The sequence below is a fragment of the Sciurus vulgaris genome (genome assembly GCF_902686455.1).
Source record: "Sciurus vulgaris genome assembly, chromosome: 13".
Classification (NCBI taxonomy): Eukaryota; Metazoa; Chordata; class Mammalia; order Rodentia; family Sciuridae; genus Sciurus; species Sciurus vulgaris.
Window position 1 is genome coordinate 44,760,450 of NC_136474.1, and position 19,642 is coordinate 44,780,091.

The window sequence follows — 19,642 nt, forward strand, 5'->3', positions numbered from 1 at the left end:
TACCTTGTATCCAATAATTAATTTACTTTTAAACTAAATATTCATAAACTAAGAGGAAAATGTAAAGTTTATCAAAATATACGAAGAAAGTAAGCAAACCTGTTCACTGCTGAGAACATTTGCTTTATCCATCATAAAACCAAACTGGATACAGTATGTCCCCACTTTGTTAGGAATTACTTTATCCCTAGATTCAAAAGAAAGTGGTAAGGTTATGACAATTTTTAAATAAAGGGGGAAGGAATTCAAAGCACCAACATTTCCTTTTATAACAAGTTAATGAATAATAAATAATTACATATTATATTTGTCTTCATTCATTCAACAAATATTACATATTAAGTTTAATTAGCTTTACCTGTACATTCTTCCACAAAACATTCAAAACAAACGCTCTGGATATAGTAAAAATGGAAATAGGAATACAAAGTTGACAAAGTATTAAGCACACAAAATATGATAAAGTATATAGCTCAAGTGAATTTTGTTTCACTTCTACATTATAAATTTCCAACAAATGGTTTTATATTTCGAAATTATGAATGATCTTACTGATCTTCTATGTTGCTTTATTTTCTATTCAGGCAGTATTCTAAATATCTGACAATATATTCAAGTTATTTACTGTGATTTGACTTCTCAGTAAGGAACAGTACTTACTAGGTACACAAACCTGTTTTAGTTATATTTTAACACACTGAAAATATGAATGAAATGATGTTACAGTAAAAATTAAACAAGATCTGCTTCCAAATGGCACACCAACCCCTTGATGAAAACAGCCATGTGTTTGTTAAAAAAATGTTTTAAAAGATGCTCCAGGGCTGAGATGTAGCTCAGTGGCAAAGCATATGCCTTGCATTTGCAAAGGCCTGGGTTCAACTCCCAGTTTAAAAAAAAAAAAAAGTTGCTCCACAGTTAACAAAGTATTAAAAAAAAATCCCTCAACATTATACAGTAAGATAGGATGGAAGCTATGGGAGGCATATATCATTATATATAATACATAACAATTATTATAATTATATGTCTTAGACATAATTATTACCATACATATTAATAAATAAAAATGTCTGATAACAGCAAAATAATGAAGAGGCAATGGAACTAGACTAAAATATCAACAGAACAAGAGAAAATAAAAAATGACCTAATGACTGATTATTACTACTCAGCTTCACAAAAGTAAGACTAATATGCCAACAGATAACTGGAACTTAAAAAAAAAAAAATGTAAGCCAGGCATAGTTTTATGTGCCTTTAGTCCAAGACATTCAGGAGGCTGAGGTGAGAAGACTGCTTGAGCCCATGAGTTTGAGACCAGCCTGGGCAACAGAGCAAGACCTTGTCTTAAAAACAAATAAACCTCTTAAATGTAAATATGAGAACTAAAAAAGTCAAATAATTAATAATTCAAAGGTGGATTTAATAGCAAATGAAATCCTACTGCATAGGGAATTAGTTACCTGAAGATAGTTCAAAGGAAATAGGATGAGAAGAGACAAAAGAATGGCAAGTAAGAGAAAAGAAGGTAACAGACGGAGCACATTGTGAAAAGGGCTAACACACTTATAATAGAAGAGGAAAAGAATGAGACACAAGAAATAACTGATGAGATAGTGACTGACAACTGTTCAAAACTAAAGACAACACAGTCCAACTTTATGAAAATCAATTGGCACACATAAAATGAAATTCACACAAAAGTAAAACTACTGAAAACAAAACCCAACAATCAAATGAGGAGGAAAATGATTTCTTTTCAAGAGAACTGAATGATAAGACTGAGCTAACTTCGCAGTTGAATGAGATAGAAGAGGATGGCCTGAAAGTACTGCAAGAAACTGACAACCAAGAATAGCACACTCAGTAAAAATATCCTTTGAGTATGATGGTATATAAAGACATTCTCAGGTAAAAAATGAGACAATTCATCACCTATGAAAATGCTAAAGGAACTTCCTCAGTTGGGAAGTAACCCCAGATGAACATGGTGAGTTCAAGATTATGAGAAAAGATGAGTAAATCTAAATGAACAGACCATATACCTCGATAGGTTTAACATGCACAATAAAAAGGCATGTAAACTGAGAAAATCAAAGTTGGAATTCAGTGTTTTGGGAATCCACACACAGCTCAAGAAAGTACATGCCATTTACAAAAGACACACTTTAAAAGAAAGAAAAAAGATATACTTCACAAACACTAACTCTCCTCAAGATCCCTAAAGTGGCTTCTGCATGTCATTTATATGGATAGTTGATATACTGTTATTAAAGTAGACCTGAAGGCAAAACGAGGAATACTACGTAATGATAAAATACTTAATTTCTCAGGAAACTATAATTCTGTAAGTCATTATGTACCTAATAACAAGGTTTCAAAATATTTAAAACAAACACCATAGAACTAAGAGGAAAAAGAGAAAAATCTGCATTCATACTGGGAAGTTAGTCATATTGCTGAAGGAAGCAGATTTAAAAAAAACAAACATCAATCTGGGAGTAGTGGTGCATGTCTGTAATCCCAGCAACTTGGGAGGCTGAGACAGGAGCATCATAAATTTGAGGTTGACTTCAGCAACTTAGCAAGACTCTGTCTCAAAATAAAAAATAAAAAACACCCAGGATGTAGCTCGATGATAGAATACCCCAGGGTCTCCAGCACCACAAATATCAATATAGAAAAACTAAGTAAACACAGAACTGTATCTCAAATGCAAAATATACATTATTTTCTAGTACACTTGGAACATATATAAAAACTGACAATATGCAAATAGTACAGAAACTGATGCTAAGTAACTCCACAAAGAATTGAAAATCATACAGATTAGGCTTTCTGAACACTGTAGAATTAAACTAGAAATCAATATTAGAAATTAAATGATCTACTTCTAAATAAACTATGGGTCAATGATAAAACCACAATGGAAATTAGAAAATACTTTGATCCAAATACTAATGAAAATACAATATACAAAACTTATGAATGCTACTAAAGCCATGCTTAAAGAGAAAGTTAGAGTTCTACACACATACACACACATATATAATATATACATATATGTATGCTGAAAGTAAATGAGGTAAGAAACCATCTCATGAAGTCTGTAAAAAAACAAATGCTATCCAGAGAAAATAAATGAAATTATCTGACAATAAAACAAATATAAAAGAGGACATTTAGAAAGCCAGAAGTTGAGGCTGGGGTTGTGGCTCAGTGGTAGAGCACTTGCCTTATTATGTGTGGGGCACTGGGTTCAATTCTCAGCACCACATAAATAAATAAAGATATTGTGTCCATCTACAACTAAAAAAATTTTTAAATAAAATAAAAAGTCAAAAGTTGATTCTTTCATAAGACTGAAAATTAAAATCTCCTATTAAGATAAATCAAGACACAAATTCGAGAAAATACAAATAACTAATATCAAGAACATCACTACAGATTCCACAGAAAATGAAATGAAGGTAATATTTTTTTAAAAACTTGAAATTTTAGCTAAAAAATAGCTTTTTGAGAACTAAACTGAATCTGTAATTAAAACCTTCCCTCTAAAACAAACACTCTCCGGGTTCAGATAGATGCACTCAGGAATTCTACCAACATTAAAGAAGATATAATGATACTCTTACCAAGAACTTCTGAAGAATAAACCACAAAGATTGAGGGAAGAGGGAACATAGCTCTTTACTACTTTTGTGAGGCTTACAGGACTTAAATATTAAAACCTAAGAATTTTTACAAAAGAAAGTGCAGACTAATTTCAATCCTTAATGTATATACAAAGATCCTAAGCAAAACATTAGCCAAAAAAATCCGTTAATTTATAAAAATGATAATTCAACATGATAAAATTGGGCCTACTCTAGTAATTGCAGGGTTAGCTGAACATTCAGAAACTCATATGCTGTAATTCACCAAAAAAAAATCATATTCTGTCTCAGTAGATAATTACTACTAATGCTAATTCATAACAGAGAATGTCTCCTAGTAAAGATCAAAAATAAATATTGTGATAAAATGCTGAAATGCTTCTTTTTGGATGAGAGTAGAGTGATCATCCTCATCATTATCATTTAACATTTTACTATAAGAACAAGCCAGTGCAGTATAGCAAGAAAAAGAAACAAAATGGACAAGGATTGTAAAGTAAACAAACCTATAGCAATTCACAGACATCTCTTAAAATTTCAAAGAACCTATACATAAAATTAGAAATAAGAAAGTTTAAGAAAGATGTTATTTTTTCCCTTCCCCCCACCTCTCCCACCCCTCTTTTCCCTCTATACAGTCCTTCCTTCCTCCATTCTTGCCCCCCTCCCTAACCCTAACTCTAACCCTAGCACTAACCCTTCCCTCCCCCCATTATGTGTCATCATCCACTTATTAGCGATATCATTCATCCTTTGGTTTTTTGAGATTGGCTTATCTCACTTAGCATGATATTCCCCAATTTCATCCATTTGCCTGCAAATGCCATAATTTTATCATTCTTTATGGCTGATATTAATATTCCACTGTATATATTGCTTTGTATTCTTTTGTCATAATAATTCATAGCTATGAGTAAAACTATACTAAGTCCTGTGAGTTTTCCTAGTGAATTATTGTATCTGGAGTTGGTTCTGAGAGTACCCAACCCAATAATATAGAGAAATGCTTTTATAACCAAAATATAAAATAAGAAAGACTTTTTAAAGATGATTAATTATGTAGGAAAGGATCAATACATCTGTTACTGACTGTGAACAATCAATTGAGATAACTAACTACCTTCGGACCAACCTACATCTGTTCATATAAAAATGAAGCACTTCGATTCAAGGTATCATCAAATGCAAAAACTAGCCAGGCAGCAGACAAAGGATTCTAATAAAGGGCTTATAACCATAACATATGAAGAACTCTTACCAATTAATATAAAAAATATCAATACCAAAAAAGAGCCAAGAAATACATGATGATAAAGGAAATGTAAATTGAAACTAAATGTGATGCCACTACACATTCAAAATAAAACTGAACTAGAAAAGATAGATATAGTCAAATGCTGGTGCAATGGGATCTCTCATATACTGCTGGTGGGAAAAGAAATTGGTGTTAACGGGTTGGGAAAACTGGCAACAGTTACTAAAGATAAGCCTACACATTATGCTTAGTTTTACTAAACTTCTGACTCGGCAAGTTCACTTCTATGTACTTGTTATATAAGAACATATAGCAATAGACTGCAACAGTCTCAAACTGAAAACAGCACAAATGGTCATTGGTAGAATGGAAAAATAAGTGCAGTGTGCATACACAATGGCCTATTACACAGCAATAAAAATGAAAGAAATTACAACTATAACAGATTAACCTCACAATTCTCAGTGAAGTCATTTACAAAAGAATACTGTATCTACATCGATCTACCTATCTCCTACAAAGAGATGGAGTTCAACTATCATGCTAAGTGAAATAAGCCAGTTCCCAAAAGCCAAAAGTTGAATACGTGAAGCTAATTTGAAATAAGGCTGGGATAGAAAAATAGAAGAAAGATCAGTGGAGCAGATGAAGAGGAAATGAAGGGAAAGGAAGGATGGGATAGGGAAAGATAGTGGAATGAATCTGAGTTAACTTTCCTATAATAAATGAATACATTACAGTGAATCTCACTATTATGTATATCCAAGAGATACTAATAAAAAAAAAAAAAACTAGATCAGTAGAGTAGGAGGAGGATAGAGGTGGAGGGAGGAAAGGGACTGAATTAGAACAAATTATATTACATGTTTTTATAATTGTGTCAAAATGAATCCTAATGTTATGTATAACTAAAAATAACCAATATAAAAAAAATGGGCACAACTAAATCAGAGACTTTAGGAATATATGATCAGACAACAGAACTCCAAAGAAAACCAAGTCAGGAAAGATTTCTCTGTGTGTGCAGCACATGAAGTAAGAAGGAAGGAGGTAATGAGTGGGAGAAGCAGGAAGTGGGGCTTACATGACAATGGCATTACTTCTTGACTTTAGCAGAGGGTGCACATTCACTTTGGGCAAAATACAATGCTGCATATCTTTCTTTTGGTACTTTTTGCATACTGTATCTCATTTTGAAAAGATTAACCAATTAAACAAGATTATATGTACAACCCCAAACACAATGACTGATACATTAGGAATCCAAATATTATTTTCATTTATTCAAACATAATTAATATAGTATTGTATTACTTATATTACACATGTAACTAACAGTGAAAGAATGTGAATTTTTTGAGATGAAATTCATACAACATAAAATTAATAATTTTAAAGTGTACACTCTTGCACTGTTATATAACCACCATCTCTATTTAGTTTCAAAACATGATCACTCTTAAGATTTATTAAAATGGACTGAAGGCTGGGGTTGTAGGTCAGTAGTAGAGTGCTTGCCTCACATGTATGAGGCACTGGGTTCAATTCTCAGCACTGCATATAAATAAATGAATAAAATAAAGGTTCATCAATAACTAAAAAGAAAAATTAAAAATAAAAAAATGGACTGAGCCCTCTGAAACTGTGAACCCCCAAATACACTTTTCCTCTCTCTTTTAAAACAAATTTATTAAAATAGGTTTCCTCAAACAGATGCCCTAGGATGCTAAAATAAGACTTAACTGAAACCAACTACATATTTTGGAATACCATAAAATTGCCCAATTCTTGCACACATTAATAGACCTCATACACAGAATGATAATTTAAAAGACTGAAAAGGTAGCAGTATGCGAACCCTAACCCCCTTTAATAATTTGGTTATATTTAAAAGACTAAAAGGAATGTTGGTTTAAGGACAGAGGCTGGTTTGAACATTTTGTTATTGGTCTATCATAGAAAATTACAAAACTCAAGAGTGTTCACAATCTTTTATAGCCACATGACACTGCCTTAACAAGTATACATTCAGTGGACATTTTCTGTTTTAAACAAAAAGCATCAATCTATCATTGATAATTTTTAGAAACACAAAACTGGTCCTTTATCAGTATGAAATCATTTTTTAACATATTAATGTTGAATTAATAAAGAAACTTTGTGAGGGAGGGGAGAGAAAAAAGAAATCTTAGACACAATCCTTTCAAAACCTTTTTCAAATTTTAAAATGGTGGTCCAGAATGAAGGAGCAACAGCTCAAAGTCACATAACAGTAGAAGCCAGTCTAATCATATTTCATAAAATCTTAGAATAAAAATTTCCTATATAATAAAAAATCATGTTCTGGTTATATAAAGGAAGTCTCGTGACTTTCAAAGTTTCTAATGTTACCACAACCATCACAAAAATCTTTCCCCAAACCATATTACAAAACTTTATTAAAAACAAAACACATCTTTCCCCCCCAAAAAATTCCCAATAACAAAATCATAAATTACTTTCCCTAGATGAGCAGGCAATGTCTCTAAAGGGTGAATTACTTTGTAACAAAACAAGCATAAAAATATGAAAATGATTTGAGAAATACCTGAAATAGAAGCAACCATCTTCCTTGTCATTATCTTTTATTTTATTACAACTAAATGTTTCTGCCTGAAAAGGAGAGGAGGAGAAAAAATAAACTTAAAATCTATTCAGGATGAAAATTTATACACGTACGTATCTTTATAAAACATGTAAGACAATGAAAAAAGTCACAATGTACAAACATCCATTACAGGGTATAGATTTCTATGGTGATAACATTTTAAAGTAATAGCAGCATCACTGTCTTGCTGGTATAAACTGAAGAAGTGAAGATCATGACTGCTAAAACCATGGTAACTTTTGGAACTATCAAACAAGCTAGTTTCTAAAAAAGTTAATGCTATAAACCATAAATGCTGAAGTGGTTTATGAAAATGGGACACTGACAAATTTTAAAATTTAGTTTCAAATTTGATATTTATCTCAAATTTTCATTATCCAGTATGGAAGCCAATATCTTTACAGAGCTTTTATTATTAAGCACTCAAAATGTAGCTTGTCTGAATTGATAAGGTTTAAGATAAACAAATTTTGAAGAGGTAGAAAAAGAATACAAAATTTCAATAAATTTTAAAATATGGGATACAGGTTTAAATGGTAATTTTTTATACTTTCGGTATTTTATGATTAAAAATAATTAAAATTAATTTTACTTACTTCTTTTTACCTTTTTAATGTGGCTACTAGAAATTTAAATGCCAGGTACGACCTTTCTACTGGACAGCAATGTTCTACACCCTCAAACTCTTCTCCCACATTTCTCTACCTTATAGTTTATTAATATCTCTTTGCTCACTCATTTTCTGTGTTACCCCTTGGTGATATTTAGTGGCTTTTTCTTTGTGCTAATTTTAGGCAAAATAGTGTAAAATATCTTAACATGTTAAGAAAAATCACAATATAAACTACTCTATTTAAATAGCAGCAACAAGTTAGGTGCTATTGTATGTACCTATAATTCCAGCTACCTAGAAGGCTGAGGCAGGATTGGAAGTTTAAGGTCAGCCCTGGCAACATAGTGAGATCCCAATTAAAAAAAAAAAGAAAAAAAAAGAAAAAAAATCAATATCATCAACACTTAACTTTGAAATATATATTGATGCATATTTTTTTAATCCCAAGTAATGGAGTAGATTAATTTTCAATTCTCAAATATAGATGTGCTGCATTTTACACTAGATTTAATTGTAACTTAAATGGAAGAGCTATTTCTAAAAATGATTCCCATTACTCACATTTGCTGGTGGTCGGTTCATACTGCTTGCCAGCTTCCACATTTTCATGGAAATACGTGCTGGATTGATATTTTTAATGATACTGTCATCTTCAGAAATAACGCTAACCATAAAATCTGCCATGGTAAACACATACATACATCTTACTAATTGCAACAGAAAAAAACCCTAGAGCTAAATTAAGTTTTCCTCTAGAAATATAACTTTGCTCCTAATAAGCCCTTCTCATATTTACAGTCTGCCATGCTATAAATTCTAGCATTCAAGACCAAAATGGCCAGATAATGTATACTTAGCAACTTAGAACTAGGTCAGTTGGTCAAAACATCATATGCTTTTTAATGTATTCCTAGAATGCTTATTTCATGACTTTCAATAGCATGTAATAGGCTAAAGTTTTATTATATGTAACATTCACAACATATTTATCATTTGTAATTTATTTGGCACCTATTAGTTTTTAATTAGAAGAAACAGGTTTTCTCTCCCCCAAAGAGATTTAACACAGTATCTATAAAGCTGTTATAAAAGGCAATGTATATAATACATGTAATTTATTAAAAAATATTATTAAAACATTTAATCAATATCAAGCAATGAAACAGAAGAAGCCATTAAAATCCTACCATCCAAGAAAAGCCCAGGAGCAGACAGATTCTCAGCCGAGTTCTACAAGACCTTCAAAGAAGAACTCATTCCAATACTTGTCAAAGTATTGCAGGAAATAGAAAAGGAGGGAATCCTACCGAACTCATTCTATGAAGCTAATATCACCCTCATACCCAAACCAGGCGAGAAACATCAAGGAAAGAAAATTTTAGACAAATATCCTTGATGAATATAAATGCAAAGATCCTTAACAAAATACTTACAAACCGTATCTCCAAAAACATATTAAGAAAATCGTGCACCATGATCAAGTGGGGTTCATCCCTGGAATGCAAGGATGGTTTAACATCCGTAAATCAATAAACGTAATCCATCATGTCAACAGACTTAAGGATAAGAATCATATGATTATTTCAACTGACGCAGAAAAAGCGTTCAAGAAAATACAACACCCCTTCATGCTCAAAACACTAGAAAAAATAGGGATAGTAGGAACATACCTGAACATTGCAAAGGCTATTTATGCTAAGCCCATGGCCAACATCATTCTTAATGGAGAAAAACTGAAAGCATTCCCTTTAAAAACGGAACAACACAGGGATGTCCTCTTTCACCACTTCTATTCAACACTGTCCTCGAAACTCTAGCCCGAGCAATTAGACAGACTAAAGAAATTAAAGGGATACGAGTAGGAAAAGAGGAACCTAAGCTGTCACTATTTGCTGATGACATGATTCTATATTTAGAGGATCCAAAAAACTCCAGAAAACTTCTAGACCTCATCAATGAATTCAGCAAAATAGCAGGCTATAAAATCAACATGCATAAATCTAAAGCATTTTTATACACAAGCAATGAAACATCTGAAAGGAAAATGAGGAAAACAACTCCATTTGCAATAGCCTTAAAAAAAATAAAATACTTGGGAATCAATCTAATCAAAGAGGTAAAAGATTTCTACAATGAAAACTACAAAACATTGAAGAAAGAAATTGAGGAAGACCTTAGAAGATGCAAAGATCTCCCATGTTCTTGGATAGGCAGAATTAATATTGTCAAAATGGCCATACTACCAAAAGTGCTATACAGATTCAATGCAATTCCAATTAAAATCCCAATGATATACCTTACAGAAATAGAGCAAGCAATCATGAAATTCATCTGGAAGAATAAGAAACCCAGAATAGCTAAAGCAATACTTAGCAGGAAAAATGAAACAGGGGGTATCAGAATACCAGAAATTCAACTATACTACAAAGCAACAGTAACAAAAATGGCATGGTATTGGTACCAAAATGGACAGGTAGATCAATGGTACAGAATAGAGGACATGGACACAAACCCAAATAAATACAATTTTCTCATACTAGACAAAGGTGCCAAAAATATGCAATGGAGAAAAGACAGCCTCTTCAACAAATGGTGCTGGGAAAACTGGAAATCCATATGCAGCACAATGAAACTAAACCTCTATCTCTCACCCTGTACAAAACTCAACTCAAAATGGATTAAGGACCTCGGAATCAGACCAGAGACCCTTCATCATACAGAAGAAAAAGAAGGTCCAAATCTTCAACATGTCGGCCTAAGATCAGACTTCCTTAACAGGACTCCCATAGCCCAAGAAATAAAAGCAAGAATCAATAACTGGGATAGATTCAAACTAAAAAGCTTTCTCTCAGCAAAGGAAACTATCAGCAATGTGAAAAGAGAACCTACAGAGTGGAAGAAAATCTTTGCCACTCATACTTCAGATAAAGCACTAATTTCCAGAATATACAAAGAACTCAAAAAACTACACCAAGAATACAAATAACCCAATCAACAAATGGGCTAAGAAAATGAAGACACTTCACAGAAGATCTACAAGCAATCAAGAAACATATGAAAAAATGTTCAACAACTCTAGTAATAAGAGAAATACAAATCAAAACTACCCTAAGATTCCATCTCGCCCCAATTAGAATGGCGATCATCAAGAATACAAGCAACAACAGGTGTTGGAGAGGATGTGGGGAAAAAGATACACTCATACATTGCTGGTGGGGTTGCAAATTAGTGCAGCCACTGTGGAAAGCAGTATGGAGATTCGTCAGAAAGCTTGGAATGGAACCACTATTTGACCCAGCTATCCCACTCCTTGGCCTATACCCAAAGGACTTAAAATCAGCATACTACAGAGACACAGCCACATCAATGTTCATAGCTGCTCAATTCACAATGGCTAGACTGTGGAACCAACCTAGATGCCCTTCAATTGATGAATGGATAAAGAAACTTGTTATATATATATATATATATACACACACACAATGGAATATTACTCAGCTATAAAGAATGATAAAATTATGGCATTTGCAGGTAAATGGATGAAATTGGAGAATATCATGCTAGGTGAGATAAGCCAATCTCAAAAAACCAAAGGACGAATGATCTCACTGATAAGCAGATGATGACACATAATGGGGATGAGGAGGGGGGCAAGAATGGAGGAAGGAGGGACTGTATAGAGGGAAAAGAGGAGTGGGGGGAAGGAAAAAATAAAAGAATGAATCAAACACCATTACCCTATGTAAATGTATGATTACACAAATGGTATGCCTTTACTTCATGTACAAACAAACATGTATCCCATTTGTTTACAATAAAAAATTTAAAAAAACATTTAAAATCTAAACTTTTCAGGATGCTTCTCTTTTAGTACTTTTAACTATGTTCAGGCATTTATCCCTTCAATAAGATAAACTTTCCAGAAAACTACCTGTATAAAGAATTACTAATTTCCTTTGGACTTAGCAAGAGCCACACTATGTTGAAAATATAGCTTACCCACTGTATTCATTGAATATGTTAATATCAATAACATAACTAAGAGCCCAACATAGTAAACATTTGTCATTTCTGAAGTATCTTATCATCATAAATTTGGACGTGATGTATTTCTACCCCAATTAAGTTAAATGGCTGGTCCTGGTTCTTTTTTGTCTTAGTTATTGATGCACCTTTATTTTATTCATTTATTTATATGTGGTACTGAGAATCAAACCCAGTGCCTCATACATGCTAAGTAAGTGCTCTACCACTGAGCCACAAGCCTCAGCCCCTGGTCCTGGTTCTGATGGGTATAACATCACAACATATTTAGTAAAGCATAACTCCATAGTTTTTATAACTCCGTTTAATGTACAAACATCAACTGAATTACTTGCCTTTGATTACCAGTTTATATATGAATTTTCAGTTATTATTAAAGGACACAGGACAAAGAGACACAGTAGTCATGGCAACGTAGTATTTTGCCATTTAAAAGATATGCATTATTTTTTATCATGCTGAGCACCAAATAATTTATTCGACTGATGTTATTGGGCAAATTATATATTTATTTATATACTGTCAAATACTCACCAGTGAAAAGACCCCCTGCTAAAAAGCAAGCATCTTTGTCATATTTAACATTGAGACGAATGGGTTTCTCAGGGTCTGGAAGAATCATTAGCTTAATTATAGGTCCTTCTATAGTACTTTTGTTATACACAGCTTTAACCTGCATAATATGTTCTCCCCTAAAAAAACAAACAAACAAAAGAAATTAAGGGGGGAGGGAAGGATAAGAATTCATGTTACATTATAATCTAAAAATCTGAAGACAATTTATACCAAGTTTTAACTCTTTTAGGGAACCTCTTCTCTTTCTACTAAGTTCCAACTCCTAATACTAAAAAAGGATGGTTATTATTCTTAACCTCAGCAAATAATAAGAAAAATCAAGACCCAAGATGGCAGATTAGAGTTACCCTTCACTCACTCACTTATCCATGAGTTGGAATCAAAACCACTGGAGAGCAGCTATTTATTGAGGTAGGTGACTATAGATAGCCAACAGACTTTGAGAGATCCACAGACCTTGGATAGTTGAACAGAGGGTAAGAGAGAATGCTCCGGAGCATATTCCTTGGCAGCAAGTTGGGCAGAGGTAAATGAGGTAGAGTTCAAGTGAGCAGCCCTAGCACAGAATTTGCACTGTGCAGAGAAGTCCAGTCTGAACAAATGGTAGACCTGGATGGAATCTTCATAGCAAAGTGGCTCTGGAGGAGTTCCCTGCACTTTGCAGCAGTATAGTGATATAACAGGAAGCCATCTTGAGTAGATCTTGTCTTAGTCTGCCTCTCTGGGAGTGAAAGGCCCCTACATTTTCCTGTCTTCTTGGAGCCCACAGCAACATTACCTCACTGATTCAGTAGTGTCTGCTCTGAGACTCAGTTTAGCCTCAGGGAAAAGTCACTGAAACACATATGAGAACTCTACAGTGGTAGGAAACAGATCTGTGATGCTAAAGGGAAGCTAAAGGGAACCAGGGTAACTTCCCATTTAAGGCTGGCAGCTTAGAAAGCCAGTTGCAGTGATTATGCATGGGAACTGTCTCAGAATCCAAGAGTAATGGGTAGTGGATTCTGTGGGGCCCATCACTGCCTCCCTGACCCAACCTGGACCTCTCCCTGCCCTCCAAGTGATTGCAAAAAAGTGCCAGTCATCCTGACATGCTACCATATTCAGTATTAGGCCTGTCCTTGGAGTGCACAGAGCAAACAGCCATGGAGAACATTATTGTTGGACAAGCTCTGTTGTTCTCCCAAGTTTGTACAGATGTGCAGGGAAGCTGAGATGTATTTCAACTAGCTCCAGCCACAAACCAGTTCAGTTGGTCACAAGACAAGCAATATAAACCAAAGAAGGGGATAAAATCATCTCAGGCTTTGCTCTCTCCAAAGGGCTCATAGCCTAAGATGACACAGAAAGAAACTCAGATCATCAGCATAGACTGTGATTATCCACTCTTGCATGCACAACTGGTCACTTTAGCAAAGAGAAAAATTTTATATTCAAGACTTTTTTTGGTTATCACTGTGTTGTATGTATGTGTATTCTCTCTTCTCACTTTAATAATCTTCCTTTTCTTTTCACTTTCACTTTTTAAAAAAATCACTTTGTACTTTACAACTACTTCAATTTTTTATTCTTTTAAATTCTTTCCTTTCTCCCTTTTTAAAATTAATTTTATCTTTATTATTATTTTAACTTGTTTATTCCATCTTATCTTTGCCCACTTCTTTTCTGTTATTGGTGCTGTGGCTGTAGTTACTGGGTTTTTACTCTATTTCTTTATCTAGTTTGCTTTTATTAGTTGATTTATTGTAGTTTACCTTCTTTTTTCTATGTCATGTTGGGGATAAAACCTGAATACTTAAAGCACGTTGGGTGGATTCTCTGTCAGTGAGCTACTCCCAGCCCAGATGAGAGATGTAGCACCTTACTAGACACATGACCCAGTCCTGCTTTAACTGTGGCAGATACTTCAACTTAAGGAACAGGGAGATAAAAATCCCCAGCTGATCACCCAGCCCCAAGAAGGCACAGCAAAGTGGGAACCTTAAGTCCTGTTCCTATATATTCACTTTCTTAACAAAGGTAAAGAGAAATAACGCAAAGGTTGTGGACATGACACTTCAGAACACGTTTGTCAACTACCTCTAAATCTTATGTGGAATTACAGTCACTCTCAGTTTCCCCACCAAGCCTCCTCTCCCCAGATGTAGATTCTGCCTCTATAGATTTGCCTATTCTAGACATTTCATTAAGAAATGGAACAAAAACAAAAGTTGTGGACATGGCACTTATGAGGAATCTCAGTATGGGCTTATATAACCTATCAGACTGTATGTTGCCAACAAGACCAGAGAAATAACCACACAGAGGTTGCACTGCATATATTCTGCTATCTACCTCATACCTGCCTAAACTACCAGAGGGATGTCACTCCTCCAAGACCTACAGGGAAAACAGGGCCTTGGGCTCTGACACAGTACTCATTGTGCCAAAACCCACAAATCACAGCCAAAAAGTCACAGGAAAACTGCTCTGAGGTTCAATTGGAATTAAACTCAATACTACAAAACAAACAGATATCCCAGGGTACATCATCTAGAGTAGGCTGGTCAGGGCTAGGGTTGTAGCTCAGGGCGTAAAGCGCTTGCCTTGCATGTGTGAGGAAGTGAGTTTGATTCTCAGCACCACATACTTAAAAAAAAAAAAAAAAAAAAAAAAAAGAGTAGGCTGGTCATTAAGAAAGCAAAAAATATAGGCACTATAAAGTGTCTACCAATTTCCTAACTTTGAAGCTACTGACTCTAAAGATACTGAGTGAATGAAGTGCTGGACAAAGAATTCAAAAGCATGATTATAAAAATGATCAATGAAATTGAAGAGGATATAAACATTCTGTTAAATGAATTAAGAAAAATTATATAGGATATTAAAGAGCAGTTCAATAAAGAGATAGAGATTCTGAACAAGAACTGAACAGAAATCTTGGAAGCAAAAAGCTAAGGAGGAAAAAGAAAAAAAGAATATCACAGCTTAAAGAAAAGGTTGATGGAATTATATTCAGACAGTAACAAAAGAAAAAAATATTAAGGAACAGAACATATATATCTACGGGACACACCACTATAAGACCAAATACGTATAATTGGAATAGATAATAATTGTGTTACAGAATAAAGGCAAAGAAATCCTTTCTTGTGAAATGATAGCAGAAAATTTCTCAAATATTGGGAAAGATGTGGACCTCCGGGTAAAGGAGGTATTTAGAATTCCAAATAGACATGACCAAAAAAGGAAACTTTCCAGGACAAATTATAATTAAACTCCCAAAATACAGAAGAAAGAAGGAATACTAAAAGATTTAAGAGTGAAGAATTAAGTCACATATAAAGGCAAACCCATGAGAAACAATAGCATATTTCTTAGAAGAAACTCTAAAGGCCAGGAAGATAAGAAATGATGTATTTCAAAACCTGAAAGAAAATAGCTATCTTTCAGAATCAAAGGAAAAATAAAGACCTTTCAACATGAGCATAAAGTAAATGAATTCATGACTACTAAAAACCAGAATACATTTCATATCTGGTGCAACTACTCTGGAAAGCAGTATGGAGATTCCTTAGAAAACTTGGAATGGAACCACCAAATGACCCAGTTATCCCACTCCTCAGCTTATACCCAGGACTTAAAATCAGCATTCTACAAATGATACACCCACATCAGTATTTATAGCAGCTGAATTCACAATAGCCAAGCTATGGAACCAACCTAGGTGCCCTTCAAAAGATGAACTTGACAATGTGGTACATATACATAATGGAATATTCCTCAGCTATTAAGAAGAATGAAATTATGGCACTTGCTGTAAATGGATGGAACTGTAGAATAAGCCAGTTTCAAAACACCAAAGGTTGAATGTTCTCTTTGATATGTGCATGAAACCTATCACAAGGGAGAGAAGGGAGAAGTATAAAAGTTCATTTGATTAGACAAAGGGAAATGAAGGGAAGGGGGGATGGGAATAGGAAAGACACTAGAATGAATCGGATATAACTTTCCTATGCTCATACATGAATGCACAACTGGTGTAACTCCACATCACATTCAACCACAAGAATTGGATCAAAATTGTAATGGGTTGCACCCCATTTATGTATAATATGTCAAAATATACCCTACTGCCATGTATATCTGAAAACAATGAATAAAAATACTTATATACCCAGAAAAGAAAGCAAGATTAATGCAATCCCAAGAGTATAAGAAAGAATAAATCTCATTAGAAGAGTAGAGAACAAATGAGAAATTCAAAGAGACTCAAACATTATCAGTTCAGTAAACCATCAAACCCCTGAGAGGACAAAATGAACACAGAACATTTAAAACAACCAGAAGGAAAATAACAAAATCATAGGAACTAGTACATACCTTTGAATAACAACCCTTAACACAATTGGTCTTACTTCTCCTACTAAAACATGCGGCCTGGCTGACTACATTAAAAAACAAGACTCAACAATTTGTTCACCAGTAAAGACGGGCACAGACTAAAAGTGCCCAAAGGTGGAAAATGATATTCCAATCATATAGAATCTGAGCAAGGAGTAGCTATACTCTTAACCAAAAAAAACAAACTTCAGTGAAAAATTGCTCAGGAGACTAAGGTGGGCACTACCTATTGATAATGATATATCTTATCATCAATAAGATATAATAATTATAAATATATATGCTCCAAATGTTGCAGTACCCAATTTGATAAAACAAATAATACTAGACATAAAGACCTCAAGCAATAATAGCAGGTGACTTCAACATCCCACTTTCACCAGATTAGACAAAAACCACCAACAGAAACATCAGAGTAAAATTAAATTATGGATCAAATAAACTTATCAGACATCTACTGAGTGTCATGTCATCAGCAGGAAAATGGATAGAATTAGAGGATATCATGTTAAGTGAAATAAGCCAGTCACAGAAAGACAAGATCTGGAAATGAGAGAAAGAGGAAAACAAAAAACAAACAAACAAAAACATGAGCTAGAAGTAGAAAAGAGACTCTTACAGGAGGGGAAGGGACGTGAGGGCAGTGGGGAAAGAGGAGAAGGTAATAGAATAGAAGATGGACAGGAACAAACCTTAATATATACATGTATTGAAATGTCATAGCAAAACCCTTTAACCTATACAATTAGTAAGCATTAGTGATTATAATTTTAAAAAAATCAGTCTCTATAACACCAATATCTATCAAATGTTCAGTTCTTACCTAGGGGCAACAACAATGAACACTCCCAAATTAGCCCTGCCCTTCTCATCTGTTTTATGCTGCTGGTTTGAAGGCATGAGCTAAAAACAAAACAAAATAAAATGATTAGTTATAAAATTCTAGAGATCGATCAAGGTGTTTTCTTCTATTACAATGTTGTTTTCATCTATCGCTATTTTAAGTTATATTTGCACATACTTCTAAGAATTTTAAATCTGAAACCAGTTGAAATAATGTCTTATACAATCATATAATCCAAAAGAAAACAATCATACATTTTGGTCAATTAAACTAGAATTTCATATTAAAAGTTACTAAGTTACAGAATTCTAGATTCACTAAATACTGGTATGAGTCATATACACGGTTATGCAAACACTGAAGGTGCATTGCAAGCTGGGCTGGGGTGGGGAACAGCACTAAAGAAACAAATATATACAAACACTCAAGTTTAGGCATCATAGGACCCAACTTTCTGTTCAATTTTACTCAAGTGTGCTTCAATTTTGCTGAAATACTACCTTCATGGTGATAAACAAGCTTTCACTTTCAAGTGACTAAGAACTGGAAGCCACATTTCCTAATAGGCTTGAAAAATCTCAACCTTTATGGATGCTATTCCAGAAACTAGAATCATACCCTTATTCTGAGGTTGAAAATAACCACTATTTAACTTTCTTAGAAGTGAATATTCAGAACAAAAGTGATTTGTAGACTGTAGTAGTAGAAAATCAAGTTTCTCTTAAACTGTAACCCTCATCTCTGCTTAAGAGAACAGAGTAGAGAATAATGTTACATGCTGACAGAAAAAGCCATGGTTGGAGAGGGGGGGAAAAAGGGGGAAATTGAAATGAAAAAAATGAAGTTCTATATTAACATTTGTCCCATTTTGGATCCATTGCTTTTTGACACATTTTAAAGTTCTTTTTCCAATCTGGGTCCCAAATCCCTGTTGCATAGTCAGAGGAATCTTGTATTGCATGTTACATAGCAATCTCATTGTCTTGTTGGACAGTCTTAAGAACCCTGACTCTCATTATTTTAGTAGGAAAAAAGTTCTGAGTACAACAAGCCATTTTTTTTAGTACTTTAATCTTCCACATTGGATTTTAGATCAAAATTTGAAGTCCTGGGAAATCTCTGTTGGGAATCTAAGTGAACTAGCTGATTTCGAGAAAACTGCCACCTTGAAACAATGTTTCTTCAATTAATGAAATATTTGTGGATATTCCAGACTGTCTGAATGTAATCCCAGGAACTTTCTGTAGGTTGCCTAGCAACAACTTGGCTGGGATCAATATGTTTCCTTCAGTCAACAAAAGGTACTGTGTAAAAAATACAACTTTGCAACTTTGCAAGGACCAGCTTTTCTTCTTTTTCATAGTAAGAGGGCCTCCAACCTTGCATCAGGCACCTAGTCTCCACTACAGAGCAGCAGCCTGTCCCAATATTCATGGCAACAGCTGATACCTAACATTGAACTTTCTGGTACTCAAGCACTATATCTCTCCCTAGACCCTAGAAGGTCATATTCACACTTGGCACATTTAAAAAAAAAAAAAAAAAAAAAAAAAATCCAGAGGAGAGGGGTTTCACCCTAGAAAACAATATAGTCTATCAGCTGTGCCCAGACACTGGTAGT

General features: G+C 34.0%; 1 protein-coding gene across 2 annotated transcripts in view; it reads right to left on the bottom strand.

The window, feature by feature from the left end:
* SMCHD1 (structural maintenance of chromosomes flexible hinge domain containing 1) overlaps nucleotides 1-19,642 on the bottom strand; it is a 159,392-nt gene that overhangs the window by 50,475 nt on the left and 89,275 nt on the right. For both annotated transcript variants that reach the window (XM_079108270.1, XM_079108271.1), the window contains exons 31-35: nucleotides 18,001-18,080; nucleotides 12,753-12,910; nucleotides 8,736-8,851; nucleotides 7,502-7,566; nucleotides 100-187 (exon numbers count right to left, since the gene is read on the bottom strand). In XM_079108270.1, coding sequence (XP_078964396.1) covers nucleotides 100-187; nucleotides 7,502-7,566; nucleotides 8,736-8,851; nucleotides 12,753-12,910; nucleotides 18,001-18,080 — 507 coding nt within the window. The remainder of the gene's footprint in view (nucleotides 1-99; nucleotides 188-7,501; nucleotides 7,567-8,735; nucleotides 8,852-12,752; nucleotides 12,911-18,000; nucleotides 18,081-19,642) is intronic.